At 37.1% G+C, this 20810-nt stretch overlaps 3 protein-coding genes across 10 annotated transcripts; 1 reads left to right on the plus strand and 2 right to left on the minus strand.

Moving 5' to 3' along the window:
- Positions 1-17: 17 nt before the first annotated feature.
- On the minus strand, positions 18-7308 carry LOC107224978. Of its 2 annotated transcripts, none has more exons than XM_046738132.1 (4): positions 2922-2960; positions 757-1050; positions 544-693; positions 18-431 (listed from the first exon to the last, which is right to left on the minus strand). In XM_046738132.1, the coding sequence occupies exons 1-4, from the start codon at positions 2937-2939 to the stop codon at positions 264-266; spliced, it is 630 nt and encodes a 209-aa protein (XP_046594088.1). In that variant the 5' UTR covers positions 2940-2960; the 3' UTR covers positions 18-263. The 2 variants fall into 2 exon arrangements, with proteins under 2 accessions (XP_046594088.1, XP_015520749.2); XM_015665263.2 differs by lacking the exon at positions 2922-2960 and adding an exon at positions 7179-7308 and having other exon boundaries at positions 20-431.
- On the plus strand, positions 3105-17458 carry LOC107224976 (serine/threonine-protein kinase OSR1). Of its 5 annotated transcripts, none has more exons than XM_046738121.1 (13): positions 3105-3594; positions 5481-5552; positions 6296-6418; positions 10129-10379; positions 12055-12167; positions 12633-12883; positions 13042-13216; positions 13988-14223; positions 14519-14633; positions 14860-15128; positions 15246-15284; positions 15558-15744; positions 15915-17458. In XM_046738121.1, the coding sequence occupies exons 1-13, from the start codon at positions 3533-3535 to the stop codon at positions 15990-15992; spliced, it is 1971 nt and encodes a 656-aa protein (XP_046594077.1). In that variant the 5' UTR covers positions 3105-3532; the 3' UTR covers positions 15993-17458. The 5 variants fall into 5 exon arrangements, with proteins under 5 accessions (XP_046594077.1, XP_046594078.1, XP_046594079.1 ...); XM_046738122.1 differs by having other exon boundaries at positions 13042-13207; XM_046738123.1 differs by lacking the exon at positions 15246-15284.
- On the minus strand, positions 16110-20199 carry LOC107224972 (prenylcysteine oxidase). 3 transcript variants are annotated; one of them, XM_046738127.1, is made up of 7 exons: positions 20068-20199; positions 19571-19777; positions 19255-19399; positions 18772-19075; positions 18543-18666; positions 18098-18453; positions 16110-17916 (listed from the first exon to the last, which is right to left on the minus strand). In XM_046738127.1, exons 2-7 carry the CDS (start codon positions 19593-19595, stop codon positions 17632-17634), a joined length of 1239 nt encoding a protein of 412 aa, XP_046594083.1. In that variant the 5' UTR covers positions 19596-19777; positions 20068-20199; the 3' UTR covers positions 16110-17631. The 3 variants fall into 3 exon arrangements, with proteins under 3 accessions (XP_046594083.1, XP_015520742.1, XP_046594084.1); XM_015665256.2 differs by having other exon boundaries at positions 19875-20155; XM_046738128.1 differs by lacking the exon at positions 19571-19777 and having other exon boundaries at positions 20068-20155.
- Positions 20200-20810: the final 611 nt, after the last annotated feature.

Below are 20810 nucleotides of genomic sequence, written 5' to 3' on the forward strand. Positions count from 1 at the left end.
TTTATTTATCAATTCAATATGCTGATATACATTACATTGGCTTTCAGTGATTCGACAAAGTGATTTTTTTTTATCAAGCTATCCTTGTTGCAGTAGCTACATCGATCGCAGTCATCTACATCGACATTGTAAGCTTGCAATTTCAGGTGTCGCGCAAGGTTGGCAAAGAAATAATTAGACACGGATATATCGCTTCCGTCTTTTATCTGTAAATCCGTAATTGTGTCATCAAGCCACTTTCATCTTCATTGCCATTATAATCGTTAATAGTGTTCGGTTATATCGCCCAGGGTTGAAACTGGCCACATGCATTCGCATCCGCTTGCCACCTGCATCGTGTGAGACTCCCAGCAGTCGCTTTCCCAACGTCGTCTTACCGTGAACAGGGTCTTGCTTCTTTGAACACAGTGGAAGCTCGGATGTGCGCACATCTGAGCAAGCGAGGAAAAAAAGAGGCGGATTTACAAAAATCGCCAAAGTTACATCCTTTGACCCGTCTAGTATCCAGAGAAGGGAATTGGCGTTAAATTGCAAGGATTTTACCTGCTGTGAAGGTCTGGCTAGAGCCTGGACTCGTTCGATTAAGGAATAGGCTTTACAGAAGACCTCGTGATAGTGTGGCGGTTGGTATTCGTACTGCGAATCGCTGAGTTGGACTTTCTTAGTTTTGGTCTGGCAGAGGCTCCGATATTCCTGAAAAATTAATGAAAAACATGTTTTTTTCTCCCACTTTTCTCAGGATCGATAATATTTTACCGGAAGTAAGTTTCTGTCGTCCCTCTGGAAGTCCGAGAATTCCCGATCACTCGTCAAGCCATCTTTTAGGTCGTAATCGTCCTCGGGAAGATATGCAGATAGATCTTGCAATACCGTTGCCGAGGGGGTGAAGGAAGACTGGAATTTCACGGCTCGCCATGGTTGTTCGATCGTATCGATCTTACCCGAGTTTGGGTACAGTTGGGAGAGCAATCTCTTCTCGAAAATTTGCGTGTAGTTCAGTTGTTGGCCCAGAGCACCGGATATGCAAGACAGAAAAAGTACTTTCGTGATCTGAAATGAAAGGTGGAACAAACGTGAAAACATGTTTATGCGCCGTCATTTTCATTCCGGATGAAAGTCATCGACGATTGTCTGAAAACTAAAAAAAATTTCAACATACTCATAGAATATTTGGAATATTTTGAAGACCGAATCTCGTGATATCGTATGTGATCAGATCATTGAGCTCACATCGAAGAAAAAAGCTGATGTTTTGCGGTTCGCTCGTGGAAAATAGTATGAGGCAACGATTTCAATTCCACGACAAAAATGTACCGTGCATTCGTAATTACAATCATTATTGTTATTGCTATTATTATTGTTTTAATATTCTCAATTTTTGCCATGAAAATTTGTGTAATTAATTGAAACGCTCTGATAACTGCCACACAAGGCCGAAGGGTATTTGTGCGTTAATATTGTGCCAACGTTGCAACGATATCAGTTTTGTTACTGTCGGTTGAAACCAGATTTCTGAATCGCAAAATTGCTCACAAATCACAATCACTGCATCCGGCTTATCGTGAGCCTTGTAAACATTGTCTAGACCATTGAATCTTAATTTCATATCAACGATTAGATGAAATAATAGCTGCGCAATAAGCGAGTCCAAACCGCAGTATGTGAGACGGGAATATTTACATAGTTTTTGTTTTTGGAAATTTGTGTAAATTATGAAAAACTTGAAGAGTCGATGATTGAAAGCATGGAAAATAGTCAGTCTGAGTTAGTCAGTTCATAGCTATTCAACGGTCGACTTGGCGTTGAAATCCCCTGCAATATACTTCATTATACGATGTATAAGCGCGTTATTTAGACCAATGTTTAATAGCGCGCGACGATTTGTTACAATTGATTGGTGTAAAATTGTATACCTTGAACGGTATAAGGATGCCGAACGAGGTTTTCTTCGCATAAACCCAACGTTTTATACATCACCCAGTTAAAATTCAAGGTCGGTTTTGATTAGCCCGAAGTGACACGAATTATTCTTCCCCTGGAGGAACGCTCAATTAATTTACGAGACCTCTCTACCTCTCTCTGTACCTGCTTCCTCATCTCTAAATATATAATATTGTACGTTATGCATAATACACACTCCGTTGTACACAAATTCGTTGAACAATATCCCATGAAAGGAAAGAGAATCCAATCGATCAATTTTGCGCCTAATCGCGATGCAGCTACTTATAAGCCTTAACTATCCAACTTCCGGTCGCTCGATTAGGTAAAATTCCACCAAACAAGTGCAGACTTATTGTGCTTGACTGTATCTTTGATCATAGTTTTCGAAACAGACGTGTGATCTCTCCGCAATATTTCGTCAATAATTTAAAAATAACAAAATGGAATGCCTGACTTATGTATACTAAAAAATTCCGTTATACAAACAAGTCGAAAATCGTTTGTCCGCTATTCCACAGGAGAGAATGTGTCGAATTATTTCAACAGTCGTATCAGTCTGAAATATACCTTTCATTTGAATTCGGAGATTTTCGTCATTGGAGGCGAAAAATTTCCGTACATCGTGCAATGTAATATCTGCCTGCTTATATCGGTCTACTCATACTTTTTTTGGGGCTTGCATGTACTGCTTACCATAATGCGAAGGATTTACGACTAACGTAAGAGCGATCGTAAAAAGTTATTACATAATTTGCGCAATATACACAAATTACCTCATACGTTAATCTTCGTATATTGCACATCCTGCACGCCGGATTAATGAAAAATGAAGTAAGGAATTGGCGTAATTTGATGCGCGAATCCTTCTTATAATTGTATGAACTTAAGATTCGTTGGAAGTTTGCGAGCATCGTTTATCCGTTCGGTTTACGAGGAAAATATAAGGTATAGTCGAGTGTCATACGTGCATGTATTACCCGGTATAATGCGAGCATTTGTACGGCGAAACTGTGGCTACATAGTTATCCAATTGACGACGGGTGGCACAGAACCCCGTTCCTCATGCTCTTCAGTGCATACACATAAACACAGATGTTATTACAGGACGTCGTACAAATGTAAGTAAGCGATGCCCGAGGTGGTAGTGATTCGTTTCGTTCAGTTAGCGACGAACTAAGGATCATCCGACCTGATCTCTTAGTGCCCCGTCCGTCCCTCTGGTCGATCCGAAAATTCTACCACCGATACAGGATCGTTCGGTGATACCGGAAAGACGAGTAAAAGAAGAGAGGAAACGTTTAAAGAAATCAATCGTTTCGAGTAAACTTTAACGCCGAAATTGCAAACGGTTTTTAACCGCGATTGTGCCGAACGGAAACGGAAACTATATACAGGAATGAAAAGGGGCCGATCTATTGTGCGAGCCTAATTGCGACAGCATCGATTTTACAATTTTTTGTTCGGTATATTAGTGCAACGATTTTGAAACAGTAGTTTCCTTCTTTTTGAACAGATTATCACAGATTATTATATCTACGCGTTTGCTTCGATATGGGAAAGCTAAGTAACAGTTCAAAAGTTTACTGATATGGCTACTGATTTATTTCCGGACTTGTATCCTGTTGGATCGGTAAAAGGAGCGTCTGAGAGGTGAGCCTGTATACATGGTCATATTTTACCCTTTACAGTATGATACTGGATAAATTACGTTGTTTCAAATATCAGAGGTTCGAAAACGATGCGTATTGGAATTGAAATTACGAGATCGATGGGTTCACCTGCACTTGGATAAAATAATAATTTTTCATAATATTATTATATCATACGCATGTACGTGTTATATTCTTTGTAAAATTGCTACGTATTCGATCGATTATTTAATTCACCGGGACCAATTTATGTTTGTTCGTTAAACGGTCTTCACAATTGTAATTTGTTCACTCGTCAGGGGCGGTAGTTTACGAACAATTAAAATCTACGACAATTTACAGCTACGAATGTATAAGCTTGTATACCTCAATAACGCGCGTTTACGTTTGCCTGGACGGTTCCGTTTCTTTGATTGGAAGATATCCTTATTCCATTTTATCGTGCAAATATATCATAAATATAATATGTAAAACGATAAACGATCGTTGCATTCTATTAAACACTGACTGCGTAACCTGTGTAACGATCTATCCGAGTTTATGACACACACATATATGACATGTGTGCGCACACGACGAACACTTTATAGTTGGGTGTGTCATGACTTGAGGGTCAATTGATCATTAACTTTAACCATTGCTGCAACCGTTCGCAAGTATAAATTGTTTTTCGCGGGTTTGAGTAAAAGGAAAAATGCTGATTTTTATCGCAGATATTAGAGCACAACAATGATTTCGTTGAAATTGCATTTTTTCTAATTCAATTTGAGGAAAGAGATTCCGTTTTCAAATGGCACAATCTGACATCAAAGCGTTTTCGGAATCGAACAAAACGATCGATCGAATCTGTGGATAAGAATATTTCTGAATACGATTATCATAAGGGAGGGAAAATAAAGTCAAAATCTCTGCTAGTCAACAAAAAACTGACCAATGAAATCTGAACGGAAAATATACGGCGCAAATAGAACTCTGGGTTATGTGTGGCTATTTTTGAAAATGAATTTCGACGATAAGACTTGACGTTGAATCAATACGTCTGTAAACTTGAAGTGACTAATTGGTATGCGAGTTCGCACGAAAGCCTTCCTTACTGTAATTGATTCTTCAGTTTGTAATATCACTTAGAATCCGTATTCAAAGTGACCTACACCACGTGACTTTGCCGTCAGGCGATCCTGCACTTATATCTTGGCTATCGGTATTGGGAGTATTTAAGTGCTTCTCATTGTCAAATCACGAAGTCATACCTCTCAGAATCGGTAAACAGGATAGACGATTCGTGACCTGCTTTGTCCCGATACATTTTTGCTACGCGAATATTTCACAGAAAGACTAAACAATAATTGTATGTTCCGTTCCGAGATCTGAACGCGTTTTCTTGCAATGACTCGGATTTCCAGTTTTTCCGTAAAGTATATATAAGGTACCAAATGTCGCGAACGTTCAGTCGGTACACAGTCTAACGGCCTTCTAGGTGACAAGGACGTTTCTTTTGGAAGTGAAAATACACGACGTATCAGAAGTCACGTTTTACATTTTTTCCCAATACTGTTTTAGTCAGACGCGGACGTCACTGAGCCACGGTTTCGGTTGTTATAACGATGTACGATCGTGCTTCTACCTTATTGTTTCGTGTCAACCATTAACTTATCTGTTCCATAACTTTTACCCAGTGCAAGATGTTCCTCGATGTACGAAACTAAAAATTATTTGTATAAGTAAAACAAATATACCGGTTCTGCCATACGTTATACATATGTGTCACGCACGCGCATCGTATAAAAGGATCTACGTAGGCAGACACAATATTGTATGTACGTATTTTGTTATGACGCGCGTGAGGCATATTTAGGTACGCTAATCTGAATGCTGTTGAATCCATAGATTAGGAGCGGTTCCCTCAATGGACTGCAGCGGCGTTAAACTTGAGATAAAAGGAATTTTCGGATGTTTGAGGTATGAACAATAAGCTGCCTTTAATCGACCCGCGAACAAACATGTGATAAAATTTCACCGAAATTTTCACAAATATATATCATACGTTATTTGCACATCCGGAATATAGGTATGATAGAAGGGTACGGGAGAAAAAAAATTTAGATATTTACAGGGTTGAAGAAATAATATTAAAAATCAAAATCACACCGACAGACGGAAGTAAAGCCAGACAAACAGTTGTTCATTATCACTACATATTGCTATTTTTAGCTAACAGGATAAAATTCACCCCCCTTCAAAGCTAAATATAAGTTGTGAGGCCAATCCGGTTGCAATTATTCTATTTAGGTGACAAGCGGTTGTCAATTTAGAAATATTCCATGCCTTTCAAAGGGTGTACAGACAGCTTCGTAAAGCTGCAGAGGCACGGCACGCACACAAGATGCGAAAACCGTTGTACGGTCATTTATACACGATTTACTGTGATTCTTGTTGGACTGTGTCATTAATGGTTCGTTCACGATAGCATCGATGGGTAACAACATTATTTTGAGCGGACGCCTCAAGTTATGTGACATATTTTATCGGACAGTTTCAAATTTTCTGTACGAATAACGCCTGTAGACTGGCAACCCATTATCTTGCCCGCGCGCCTCAAGTTCTGTGAAATTCTATCCAACGGTTTCAAATAATTTTCTACAAATAGCGCCTGCATACCGGCAACCCGTTTAACATCCAAGTTTGTTTGGTTTCATACACAGAGGCAACATGAGGCAGCCTAAGACGGGGGCTTTGAGTGCCGCGGCGCCAGTTTCCACTACCGATGGGCAATTAAAGTTCCAAGACACTAGATTCTTGACAACTTTAGTACTGGGTAGAAGCAGGTAAGCCCAAAAGATTTTCTCTTACCCGCGGGAAAAACGCCTCTCTAGTAACAGTGCCGTGTTTTAACTGTAATGCAGATTATTATACCTTCTATACCGAGTGAAATTGAATGCGTGGCATACACGTGATATAGCAGAAATTATAAATAAACATTCCGTCTACTCGCTGTTTTTAGAAGTAAATTTGAAAGATCGTTGAAATTTCTCAGTACTCGTAATCAAGTCTTATTTTTTATCAGTACGTTTCCATCCGTCGTCGCTATACTAATATCTTATGGTGCAATAACATTCAAATATTCGTGGCATATTCCATGCATTATGATTTATTGTATGTACGATTGAAGTTCATTGTTTCTCTCAGTCTCCCCCCGCCTCTCTCTCTCTCACTCTCTACCTTTTGCGCGGTATGTATATTATTTGAAACTAATGAGTAATTTATATACGGAAACTACATAAATCGTTTGTCCGTATGTATTTGTTGTACGCAGTGTATATATTGTGGTTCTTGACGATAATTTCTGGTGGGGAAAAACTTTCAACAGATAATCAACGATACGTATCTCTTTTCGATGTGTATAGAGAAATTTCTCCTTCGCTGATAATTAACTTAACAAATGTTGGACATATAGACAATTCGAGTTATAGGTATAGTAAGTACATGGATATTAGGCACATTTAAAGCTTTGTAGTATTCAATATACCTGCGCACAGTTAATACATGAAACACGACATATGCGTAGCATATAATTAATTAACTAACCGTCTGTCTTACGAGAAGGTACATTTTTCGATATTTCGTTTGCATGCGTTATTTTTTTTTTTTTTAATTCAATTTCAATTCTCTGTTATGCTATTGCGTTTTATTATATTCGTGTGGAGCCTAAAGCGTTTAGCAGTGCACTGAGAGCAGGCGCGATTTTCCACGGTATTTTATAGCTGCTGGCTTCCGTTACATCGGTAAATCGCTTTCTGTGTGCGTAAAAACGGAAAAGCCTTCAAAATCTTTGTGCAAATACTCGAGCGATAACCCGATGTACGAGTAGCCAGGCATATCGCATTTCCTCTTGATTTAATTGAATTTCCTAATCGTACTAATTGAAACATCGGGGAAGAACACTGATGTCGATATACGAACTCAGCCAACCCTGTGAACAACAATCCATCCCTACGGTACAATAGTCACGGTCGTGTAAATTCCATCGACGAATTACAGATACACTAATTTAAACCATAAATCAATCGACGCGTCAAGGGCGTTTTAATCAATTTTTGTACACCGAATTTGGTCGACACTGAATAGTTTTATCTCTGTGTAAAGCACCACTGATCCTTATTTGTACAAAAAAATTTTATGGTCAAAGTTGAGTGTGTGAAACTGCAAACAACGATCCAATCCTTCTTACACAGACGTTTTTCATATTTGGATCATTATTTTGCAATGGGATAAAAGATTATCTACGTGGTTATTCGCGATATTCTTACGTGTAACAGTTACCAAATTTACAATCGTACAATTATGTATATTATACAATCTATTATAACAACCTATGGTTTCACGTTATATTTGATTAGAGAATAACACCCGGATGAGTCAGATTAGCCCAAGGTGTTTGCTCTCTCGTACATAATACGTATACATATAGGTATACGTTGTAATCAAGAGTAAATTTATTCCTGTAATCCAACCGCTAATGGTTCTACCGTATCCACACATTTCATTTGCAACTATTTCAATGCTATGCTGCATTGATACAGTTACTGCCGATATGGACTCAAGTAGATTTCAGATACGTCTCTGTCGATCCTTCGACTTTTAAAGCACTGAAAAATTCTCGACGTTTATTAATTATTCGAATAAACACGCATGCGCAAAAATATTTGAAAACACACTCTTACTTAACACATCGATGATTTGTATATACTCTGCAAAGTGTATTCATTGATATATATGTACATATAAATTGCTGTGAGTCGCATTTCCGTTCAATTACATTGATTGAATCCTGACATTCAATTGGACCGGTTCTTTTATTTGTATTTGAAAGAAACAAGCAAAATTCGAGTGAATAGAATCTATACGTATCTGAATCAATTATTCTCATGTGCGTACGACATTTTTCTACTCCTTTCGAGTCTGCAAGTACTGTGTGCAATTGCATAAAAATATAAATGTTATCGATTACGCGTATCTGCGTATCATTCTAAACGATATAACACATTGCGCCAGTGATACAAATCAAACAGACAGATACTGGTCAGACCGAGCTTTCTGCGTACTCAATTTCGCAACCTGCTAGATTTTGAGAATTTTCAAAGCTCTGGGAAGATAATGTGCACACACATTCTTATCGATTAAACTCTTAATCCCAGTGACAATAACATGTACCAATATGTAAGCTACCTATGACTAATCTTCCATCCCACGCCAATATTTGCTCAATCGTATAAAACTGAACCGTTTTTTATAATTAAGGTCTAGGCGGTTTAGCTTCAATTATTGATTTGCCATACAGCGATTCACATACACAAAAGATTTAAAAAAATGCTTCACACAACTATAACTACGAATCATTGCTATAATTTTAAGTAGTGCTATAGAATATATCGTTCTTTGGCTACAGCTCTTCCAATTACCCATAAACGGACACGTAAAATTCAATTTTCCGTCTTGCATTACGGTATCGGTTTTTGTTTGAAAAGCTAGATTCTGAAAACTGCCTTGTGCATAAGTTGGCTGTTTTTGCTGGGTAAAAATTTGTATATCGCGCTTCTTTAGATCACGCGAAGAAATTGAAAACGTTCATCTACAATTCGCGTAGGTACATGTACACATGTACATGTATTTCATAGTGCTGTTAATTTCATTCGAATAGATAACAAAGTAACAGCGATGTTCGGTGTCCATATTCGAGATTGTTCGATATAGATTTTCATACATGAAAAACCGTAGTCCGCAACCTGCAGTGCAGTTTATATCATTGATACGACGGCATTCCTGGAAGAGATAATATGTATAAGGTATACATATACGACATCGCCTTAATTCAATTTCGCCGGACTACACGAATCCGTATGAAATCTCGACACGTCGTCACCGTACATAGGAATAATATTATCCTTCTTCACCCCAATAATATTCGGAAAAGAATGAATCACCGTACATTTATGATACGTATCTATTATTTCACCCATATTCTGTTCTGTCAGACAAAACATATCGTTGCGTACATACATTTAGCACGAACAATATTCAAAATATCGACAAATAGTGGACCGTTGACGCGTTCTTCGCCGATAAATACGTCCCGTCGCAGTGGGACCAAAACCAAATACAATAGATACCCACGTCGTATTTATATATGTTCGGCTAGACGCATGTATTTATTTTCAGTTAAAAATAGTTATGTATAGTTACATGCATGTTGACAGATGTGGAACGACGGGTAACCATGCGTAGATAGATAGATATAGAGAGATGGGCAACGGGGGCGGGGGAGGGGGAGAGCGAAAGAAAAAGAGATAGAAAGACAGAGAGAGTGAGAGAGAGAGAGAGAGAGAGAGAGAGAGAGAGAGAGAGAGAGAGAGAGAGAGAGAGAGAGAGAGAAAGAGAAAGAGAGAGAGAGACATAGGCATATTGGTCCCGCATTTGAATTACACGTGTAAGGAGAGAGAAGCAGGCTGGATAGTATAAAACTATTTGATATCTGCAGGAAGATATCCCCGGACGTATTGCCAGCGTGTTCGCCGGGGATATTTCGACAGAAGCCTTTTCGCCTGACGACAAACCAATGCGCGACTTTACCAAGTCTTGCGCATACCTATCGTAACTACTCGGCACGGGGTTCCAAACACTCGCGTCTCGGCACTGCATTAGCCCACAAAATGGCGTCGGCGAGTTCCACTGCGGTCGTACAGGGCTGGCCCAATACCAAAGACGACTACGACCTCAAGGAAGTTATCGGTAATTATCAACACCCTAATCGCTTATTAATCCCCCTCAGCTTATTTAAGAAAAAATTCTTGGATGATAATTGGATCTTGCAGCATATACCGGGTTTCGGCTATTTAAATCCACCTATATCACCTCGCACGTATGTTGTGTTACGGTAAAAGATCGAGCCGACTTAGGCTTCGTTCCAGACGTGAAGTTCCTTTCAAATTTTCTCTCCTAACTATAAATACGGGTGTTATTTCTTGGCAAGGGTAATCCACCACCGTTTCTCTTTGCGCGTCAAACCGGCCGTCAAGTGACCTAACCTAGTTCCGAAACCTGACTAACCGATGCAAACCCATCTGACCGGGGTCAATGCTTTTAACAAGGTTAATAAATATTTTCGGTAGTGGTACACTCGCTGCGACGATGCATTTGTGTTAGTGTAGCGTTCTTCTCGCCCATTTCCCCCTTCGCCTCTCTCCCTTCCTTGCCTCTTCTCCGCCTCCAACTACCTACGCTCATCTCCTAATAATTCATTTTTATTAGAACAACGTACTACGTAAATATGTATGTTGAAATGTTTGAACATTTTCTGTTTATCAATGGAATGCCACCGGCAAATTTACAGTTTTATTTTGTATATATAGATATGTATACAGGCGTTCTACACTCGCTGTACAGACACGATAGTATGGAATTATCGGTAAAACAAAGATACATATCACTTAATTCTTCACTTACTCGTATAATTAATAAAATTTCAATCGTACTATCTTATCTCGCAATAAGATCTTTATTATTCATTCAAAATAAGAACCTACAATTATTTGTAATTTCTTACTCGTTGCTATATTCATTTACAAATCAATCGTGGCAATCTGCGCGCAGCTTTGTTTTACCGTATATACATTATATACTTTGAAGTTCCGCAACTGAATTTTTCGCAAAATCAGAGAAAGGAAAATAAAAGATCCTGCAGTGCGAAAATGAAAATCGATTTCACGTCTCCGCTCACGAATTATTGTGAAGAACCGCAGCAATGCGAGACGAGGGTTGGTTCAGTCGGTCAAGAAGGGGCTTCGATTTACTTTTTATTCGTGATTCCGCGCTTCATCAATCGTTCGGCAAACTTTATTGAATGGGAAATCTACTACGTGATGGATTAGACTCCCCTAAAAACGCCAAATGGATAGTATTGGCGGGTAATGTGAATTTCCATCGACCGCTGGGAGAGAGGAATTGATTTTCGTACTTTGCTGTCTTTGGAGGGTCGATATGCGCGTGCGGTACAAACTATGAATATGCAATGCCGCGTGCAAACCCGCGATAGCGGATGAATTAACATCGTGAGGAAATTTCACCGATCACGCAATAATGAACTCTACGTTTTTTTTTTCCCGTTTTTTATCAATAATCTGCGAGGATCACATTCCTTCCTTTATGCACCTTGCTTCAGTACCATTTTACCATGATCTTCTCTTTTGTAGACCCTATTATAGTCTGATACTTGAGAGCTCATTTTGTCAGTAAACAATTTATTGAGAGGATTTAATTGTTCTGATGATGAAATGAGAGAGGAGTCAACTTTTCTTCTTCTCTAAATTGTTGCCATCAGAGATGTGAGGTCATCATTTCAATTCAAGAATATGTCCCACAATATCTCCGGCTGCCTCGTTTACTGCATTACATTGTTTCATTCTAGGTGTTGGTGCCACGGCTGTAGTACATGCAGCATTTTGCATCCCTCGTCAAGAAAAATGTGCAATCAAACGAATAAACTTGGAAAAATGGAACACGAGTATGGACGAATTGTTGGTATGCAACTTCTGGAACCCTTTTTTTGAAATTTTACGATTATAAGGATTTCCACACAGGCTATTCGAATCCCTTGAAAATTTTTAGTACAATTCAACCATTACTCACTGTAATTAGTTTAAGTTTTTAATTAATCGGAGTCATTATATTAAAGAGATGTAATGACTAAACTTTAACAGATCGGTCAGTAATTAAGTCCAATAATTTCCTTGCACATTTTCTTCAACTGAAATGGAAGTACATGTCAGAAATGTCCAGCCCTCAATATTTATTTAACCTGAATTGTATAATAAAATACAAAGAGTATTGAAGACTTAAGTCAAATAGGAAGATAAAAATTGTTCGAACTCGGTATGGACTGATAAGTAGAAAGTCCTTAGTTAGACCTACTGGGATAAAACTTACCGACTTTATATTTTAAAATGCTGTAGCGTAATAATAAGATTTTTCTATTTTGTATTGTAGAAAGAAATCCAAGCTATGTCATCATGCAATCACGAGAATGTAGTAACTTATTACACGTCGTTTGTCGTGAAAGAAGAGCTGTGGCTTGTTCTGAGATTGTTGGAAGGAGGTTCCCTACTTGATATAATTAAACACAAAACACGGACTACAAATTGCAAACATGGAGTGTTTGACGAGCCAACAATAGCAACGGTACTTCGAGAGGTGTTGAAAGGTCTAGAGTACTTTCATAGTAACGGTCAAATTCACAGGTAATTAGTATGATACAGCGTTTAAAAAATGAACAAAAACGAAAAATACAGAACAATCATGATAGCAGAGTATTACTTTCTTGAACAATGTCCATGTTATTTCGATTTCTACCATTAAATGACTTACCTTCCTGAATTCAATTTTCACTTCTTTTCAGGGATATAAAAGCGGGTAATATACTGCTGGGAGAAGATGGGACTGTTCAAATTGCCGACTTTGGCGTAAGCGCCTGGCTTGCGACTGGGCGAGATTTGAGCAGGCAAAAAGTTAGGCACACCTTTGTTGGAACGCCATGCTGGATGGCACCTGAGGTCATGGAGCAGGTGAGAGAGGAAAGTTGCTCTACAATTTCTTAGCCTGCAATTGATGCGTTAATGTCAGCAATACCATGACGTATTGTAACGGAATATACAAACCGTACTTTTTGAAGTTTTAAAGTTTGATTATTAACAACATAATCCGTGCAAGAGTTATGAACCGAGGTATAATTTCATCGCTTCTACCTCTAGTATGTCTACAGACTTTCACAACAGCTTTGCTTCACATTAAAGCATCCAATATTAACATACACATGTTATCGGTTTATTGAAATGTTCATAACAATGTATGCTATTTAATAATCCCTTGCACGTAACAATAACAGGCTTTGAATAATTATTAGATATAATGCTGTACTTTTTAAATTATCTTTAATTTCTCTGGGATTCGATCTGAGCTAGTGCATCATACGAGTCTAAACAAATTATTTCTTATCAGGTTATGTACTTCAACGAATATTCACATATAATTTATACCTGTTATAAGTATAACTGGAAAAAAAAGAAACAAACTTCATAAATTGGCATCAATAGTCATATTTTGAAAAAAATTACATGATAAGCAGATTTGTACCTGATGATTTTGCGCATATCCCTTTCATACCGTTTAACAGCAGTTCTGCACATACATATTGAGCATTTTCTCGCAAACAAGAATCAGGATATCAATATAATCTTGTTCGCCGTTGACGCATGAATTTGGCGACTGATAAAATTGACTGTTAGATTGAAGCGTACTTATTCATGTATTGTGTTATCATAACGTGACGAAATATCTGGGTACAGGATCACGGGTATGACTTCAAAGCGGATATTTGGTCACTGGGAATTACGGCTATTGAAATGGCTAGTGGTACAGCGCCTTACCATAAATACCCACCAATGAAAGTTCTCATGTTGACTTTACAAAACGATCCTCCTACCCTTGATACAGCTGCGGATGACAAAGATCAATACAAAGCATATGGGAAAACATTTCGAAAAATGATTGTAGATTGCCTGCAAAAGGATCCCACAAAAAGGTGATACAAATTATGTAATAATTAAAATTCCATAAGGTACCTGTATCTAAATGTTAATCTATGACATTAGTTTTTACTGTGCTGAATTTATGAACCTTTTGCTGTACTTCTTAGCAGGCTTAAATATCTCAAATTTTGTCCAGTATCTAACCAGTTAATAAACACCTACTCACTCTCGGCTCATCCGTCATCTATTAAACAGTTACATTACCAAAACAAGTTAATGCGTCATACGTTTGCATTGCAAATTCACGCCTGTGAAGATATTCTACTGTGTTTCTTCTTCTCCTTTCAGACCAACGGCAACGGAGTTGTTGAAACATCCGTTCTTCAAAAAAGCTAAGGATAAAAAGTACTTGCAACAGACGTTGGTAGCCATTGGTCCTAGTTTGGAAACTCGAGTGCAAAAAGTACGTTCATATTTGATTGTTGTAGAAAGTTAAACAACACGTGAGGTGTCGAATATTCTTTGTTTAAATAAATCTATCAAACGACAGAATGTATCGTAAATATGTTACAAGAAAATTACCAGCAGAGCAGGTAAAACTAGATTTGTAAATCTTATTTATTCATTATCGTGCGTCATTAACTGATTACGTAATTACATAGTAAATTTCAACATCTCTATACTGACAGGCTTCCAAGAGACAGCCAGGAACTTCGGGTCGATTGCACAGAACAGTGACCGGCGAATGGGTGTGGTCATCGGAAGAAGAGGACAGTGGTGGTTCGAGCGACGGAGAAAGAGAGGAGGCTCTGCCGGTAAACACAATTGACAATGGTAGTAGCGAAGACGAAGTTGTCGAATCTGAAGAAGATTATGGTATGGTGAAACCTGCACAGAGCCACGTTGTCATCCAAGCTGCGGAACAGAATGTACCAATAAATTTGGTCCTTAGATTACGGTGAGTTTCTAAATGTCTTGAAGTTCCTTATTTCCCCACCCCATAATCGAAAATTATTGTAGAACACATTTTGTACAATAAAATAGTCTAATCTTCGTGGGTACTTTATAATTACAGTCGTCCAGATGCTCATTTCAGTTGCGAAGAAAACTCCAAGTATGTGCCTCTCCTAAACTTCCCTTCTAGCACATTCTATTCCATACCAAATCTAAACAACATACCTGAAAATCATCCTCCAATCCGCATTTTCGATCCTGTGATTAAAATTTATTTTGTTTGCTTATCGAATTATAACGTATGAATAATTCTGATGAATTTTCATTCAATTCTTATATTATTTTGATTTAGAACTAAAACTTAACCCATCGGTACTTAATAATACATACTCACATATTCAGAGTAAGATAGAATTCGTAAATTTTTCTTTAGAAATCAGAAACGAGAACTGAATGATATAAGATTCGAATTTGCTGTTGGAATCGACTCTGCAGAAGGTATTGCTGCTGAACTTGTTGGCGCAGGGTTGGTTGACGGCAAAGATATTGTTGTCATAGCAGCAAATCTACAAAAGCTCATCGACAGTGCAGGTCAACTACGGACTGTCACATTTTCCTTGGTAATTATTATTAAAATCAAGTGATAGTAGTAGATTGAATATAATTCAATTGCATTGAATTTGAATTAAGTGCATTGAGTTTCGACTTTTTTTTTTCGGTAAGGATGGAAGCTTGAATTATACTCTATAAATCAGTTCTCCAGATTGACCAAATAAATGTTTCATTCTAGAATTCGGGGTATGCGGCAAACGAAGTACCAGATGACAAAGCTTTGATAGGCTTTGCACAGATTTCCATTACGGATTAAGTGTGCGTGGAAATATTTTCAACCCTCAGGATCAAGTTTGCAATCGATGCTTTTAAGTGATAACGAATAGAAAAGACTCAGATTCTGCATTAAATGTTGCGTTTTTGGTTTCTGAAGTCAGTATGTTTTCGTTTCTGTAGAAACAATATCTTAGCGATTATGCGTAACGTAAATAAGTTATATGTGTGACAAACAGGGTGTTGAGAAGGAATCAGTTGAATGTCAAGTATTAGTTGTTGAAATGAAGAAACACTTTATTTTTATAACTCTTGAATGTCACCCAGGAAGCCAAAGTTTTGAAAGACTTGAATGAATAGTGGCAGCTGCGTTACATTGAAAATTAATCAATGTAGTCATAGTACTGCTAGTTACACATAATCATAAAATATTGTTCGTATTACATTTCCCTTGTACATATTAGCAATTTAATTACTAACATCAGGCATTCTGGCTCTCTGCTTCAAGCATGAAAAGGAGAAGACTTAATCAAAGTAAGTCTTAATACGTTCAATCTTTGATAGATCAAATAAATCGATAGTTATACATGTGCATCATTTACATATTACACGGTTTGGTTTCGAGAGCCTGATTCCTATGTTGCTGCTAGATGCAACAATGCCAATATTAGTTTTATTTACTTATCATTTAATGTGGCAGGGGTTTGATTAGGTGATTTCATAAAGAATTACGTGAAGTCACCGATCGTTTTTTCTGGTACAAAATAAGAATAACCGAAATGTATCTACCGTGCTTCGTATCGTAGGACTTAGAAAGATAAAAAGTACTAAAAACTGTTTTGTACTTAATTGAAAACAACTATACATATATATATTTCAACGGCTTAAAATAGCTGTATTATTGATATTCTAAATTTTCACACGCGTCTTAACATTTTTAAATATAAGGTTGAGAGTATTGAATTTAATTTGTTTTCACCTATCGTACACATATAAATTATAAAATTATTTGTAAATATTTCAAATTTTATTGAATAAATTTGAAGGAACTAATTAAAGGTTCATGAATAATGGGCGAACATCCGATGCTTAAACTTGAGAGTAGATGTAATTTATGTATAAGCTATAGATTAACAATCATGTAATAGTTTGTATTGTCAAGTTTTAGTTGTAGTTGAAAAGAGAAAACACCCGCACTCAAGACTTTCTCATAATAACGTACTTCTGAATATCTGTCAAAAAAATTTTGATTTATTTTAGCGTAACTAGACATGATACGTGCCTTACTCTTGACCCAATACGGCCATCCTTAGTCCCGCTTCAAAAATCGGCTTTTAATAGTGATCAAAATCGGTTACGGTTATTGCCAATCAATTGCAACATCAATCTAGTGCCAAAAACGGCGTGCTACATGTATAGCAATTAGCGCTATAGTATAATTTATCTGTACTCATATCAAGGAATATTCAGTGAGAAATAAAACGTGTTTAAACGCATCATACTGAAAAAGTTTTAAATCAATTCTGTCTTATTATCGTCAGGAATGGGCAGGTAAGATGAAATAAACTTCTGTCGCGGTTTTATAATACAAGATAGAAGTCTTTAATGACTATTAAAAATATTAATAAAAATAATCATAGCATCTTTATATCTGATAACGAAAACAAATTAGGCAATACTTATTACAGGTCTGATTTCTGTGTATTTCGCCGGACTGTCTTCTCTTCACACGAGTATTTACACTTTTGCTTGTCGATTTCAGACGATTCTCGGCAGCAGGATGTTAATTTTTTATGGATTAATAATGCCACATTTCTTCCACCTATAGCACTCATCTCCATTGCACTAGCAGCCCACTCTATTGCATTAACGTGGTATAGCGAATCATGAAGTTGAAAATTATCCAATCGTGGAGCTGTTGAATATTTCGGATATGCTTTCCACGGTATTTCTCGCAGTTGACCGACCTGAATGTAAAATATCAAATCGTTACAAGTAATTTGAATGAGCAAACGGATCTTTTATGAGTTGAAACTGAACTTCACAACGCGAATGAAATGTCATATGACTAGTTAAAAATCAATAATACTGAAACTCAGAATGGTCAAATTTTACTGTCACTTCTTGAATGAAGGTAGAAATTCTTACGTTTGAAAACATGGAACTAATTTGACGCGAAGTCAGACGATGTTTACTGAAAACTTTCCAAACTTGAGAGTCCTTTCCAATTGGTCCATTCACTGGGAATAATTTACCAACAGAATTAATTTCAGTTTTGTTTGGATCGCAACTTAATATTGCATCTATTGGATCATCCAAACCAAAGTGGCTTGGTATTAAATCTCCTTGAATAAATGTGGCCACTGTTGTTTGATAATTCCCTGGGAATTGCAGGCTTTCAATTTTTTGAAAATCCATAAATTTTATTTCGTATTTTTGATCCTCCGTCAATGGTGTTGCTATAACGACTATATCGTAAATATTTTTCATCACATTATTGCTACCTGATGATAAAATAAAAAAATTACGTCAATATAAATCACAAACAGAACTGTTTTGACATAATAAAATTCGTAAGGTATTTAAATAGTACCTGCGTTATTGTATGAAATCTCATACTGAGGTAGGGAATCATTATTTAACAAGTACCGAATTTCCTTAACTTGTGAAGGCACTAAGTTTACCTTACTATTTCTGTATATAAGATGTATAGGTACCTGAAATAGTGATGCCATGATTAATAATTAATTACCGTACTTTGTCATACATGTCTCTCTCACGTATCATAATGCTTTTTAGTTCATATAATAATTCCTTCTTACTTCTTTATTTCCTCCCTTAACAGACCAAAGATCAGCTCCTGCACCAGCAACAGACACGCAACCCACAAAGCTGTGCACATCTGTGTTCTGTCCATAATTTACGACTAAAGTAGCTTCGACTAGCTCATTGATAATCTCTTTAGAAAATCCTAGGGAGTGGAGATATTCTGCTGTCGATATTTGTAGAAGTTTTGGAAATTCTGGACTCATAGCTGATATCAAATCGTGAACATTGTCATATGCAACTCCTTCATCTTGATATCGATATATATTTTCAAAACTATCCAGAATGGTATTAACGTGCCTGTTGGAAATAGAGATATAAACACATGTTATCAAGTTAACTATTTCAAAGTACGCAAAATTAAATACTAGAGCAGCTGATTCAAGAAAAAAAAATTTCTTTACGTTTCAAGCAGCATGAAAAATGTAAGGTAAATAATTATTTCCTTCTACTGCGTACAAGAGAATTTTTATTTATACCTGTAGAGCTTAAATGGCTGTATGCCATATCTGTAAAGTAGCTTCATCATAGTCACTATTTTCCAATTGCTCTCCATGATGACAAACTCACCTCCGTTCCATACGCCTGCTCTCATCCCCTTAGAAGTAGGTCTCTCTTCCATTCCTCAATTTACCATGCAAAGAAGAACGATTTACATTAATTCTAACACATATAAATTTTGAGTGAAATTGATTCATGTTGCAAATCAAAGAACCAGCTAGCAGAATATAAAAATTAAGAGATAGCTGTTCAAATACATATCATTTGTTTGTAGTAGTGCTACATCATATTTACCGAGCAATTCAAGGAAAGCTTTCATGTACTTATTTCGTGAGTGTATTATGGATCCACCAGCCTCATATTCTTCATCATTAACTCTAACAGTAGCCAAACGACCACCGATTTGATCTGCTTCAAAAATATCAATTTCTAAATTTCCATCAAGTAATTCTGTGAGGAAATGTGAGGCTGAGGCACCACCGATCCCTGCGCCAACAATTGCTAGTAAAGAAAATAACCGGTGATATAGTGATCGACATTCGTGTGTACTTTGGCTATTTCAGTTATTTTATAATTGAAAAATCATTGTTATCGTTACCAATTTTTGGCCTTGGCGCATCTTCACACAAGCTTATCGCTACAAAAATCAATCCGACAAACAGCAAAACTCCAAACCAGTGCATTTTTAATAAGAATTGGTTGCAGATGTCGATATAATATAAACAATTATGAAATGATAAATATAGGTTTAGATAACACACTGTAAGGTGGATTATCGTTCATGTCTTCACCTGTCAATTGGATTGGTCACAATTCTTGGTTCATTACTCCAAGTTGTGATGGAGAGATTAGTGCTAAGTCGTACATGACAGTTCGTTTCAAAACACCGACTGAGTTCAATAATACTGCATACATATGCATATAAATCATCGCTAGTACGTCCCAATATCGTTACATGACGTCACTATTCAGCAAATTTCCAAGATTGTGATTGGTGGAAATTTCGCAATGATGTTCTATTCATTCTCCACGCACGCTTGATGACGTCACATGTAAGCACGTGCTGTGCACCATCTGTACACACGATTTTTATAAATTTCGGTTTTTTATAGCTGCTCTTTTTACGAGGCGTTTACGATGAATTGTCGTCGAGGTTTCTCGATTTTATTTGTTATACAAAAAGTGCGTAATGCTATTGAGACAGTTTCATTCTTTGAAGATGAATCCGTTGTTAAGAAAAAATGGTACCGTACAGATTTTTGCGACTACAATCGCATTATACGTAATAATTTCAAGTTCTCTCTTTTATAATTTATCTTGGTGTTAGCTGGATTCAAAAAATATTTTTCAGCAGTCCTAAAACGATCTATAATCCTAACGAGGGATCAAATGCCATTTAGCTTACGTCAAACGAATGCCGGTATTTACCACCATATGCACGCACGCGTTCCAGAGTTAACGGCTTTCATTCATTCTACTAAGACTTTTTGGGTTTAAATCTACTTAGAATTTAAAAAATAAAATAACGTGCAAA

Source organism: Neodiprion lecontei, chromosome 4 (genome assembly GCF_021901455.1).
Source record: "Neodiprion lecontei isolate iyNeoLeco1 chromosome 4, iyNeoLeco1.1, whole genome shotgun sequence".
In the NCBI taxonomy this organism is placed as follows: domain Eukaryota; kingdom Metazoa; phylum Arthropoda; class Insecta; order Hymenoptera; family Diprionidae; genus Neodiprion; species Neodiprion lecontei.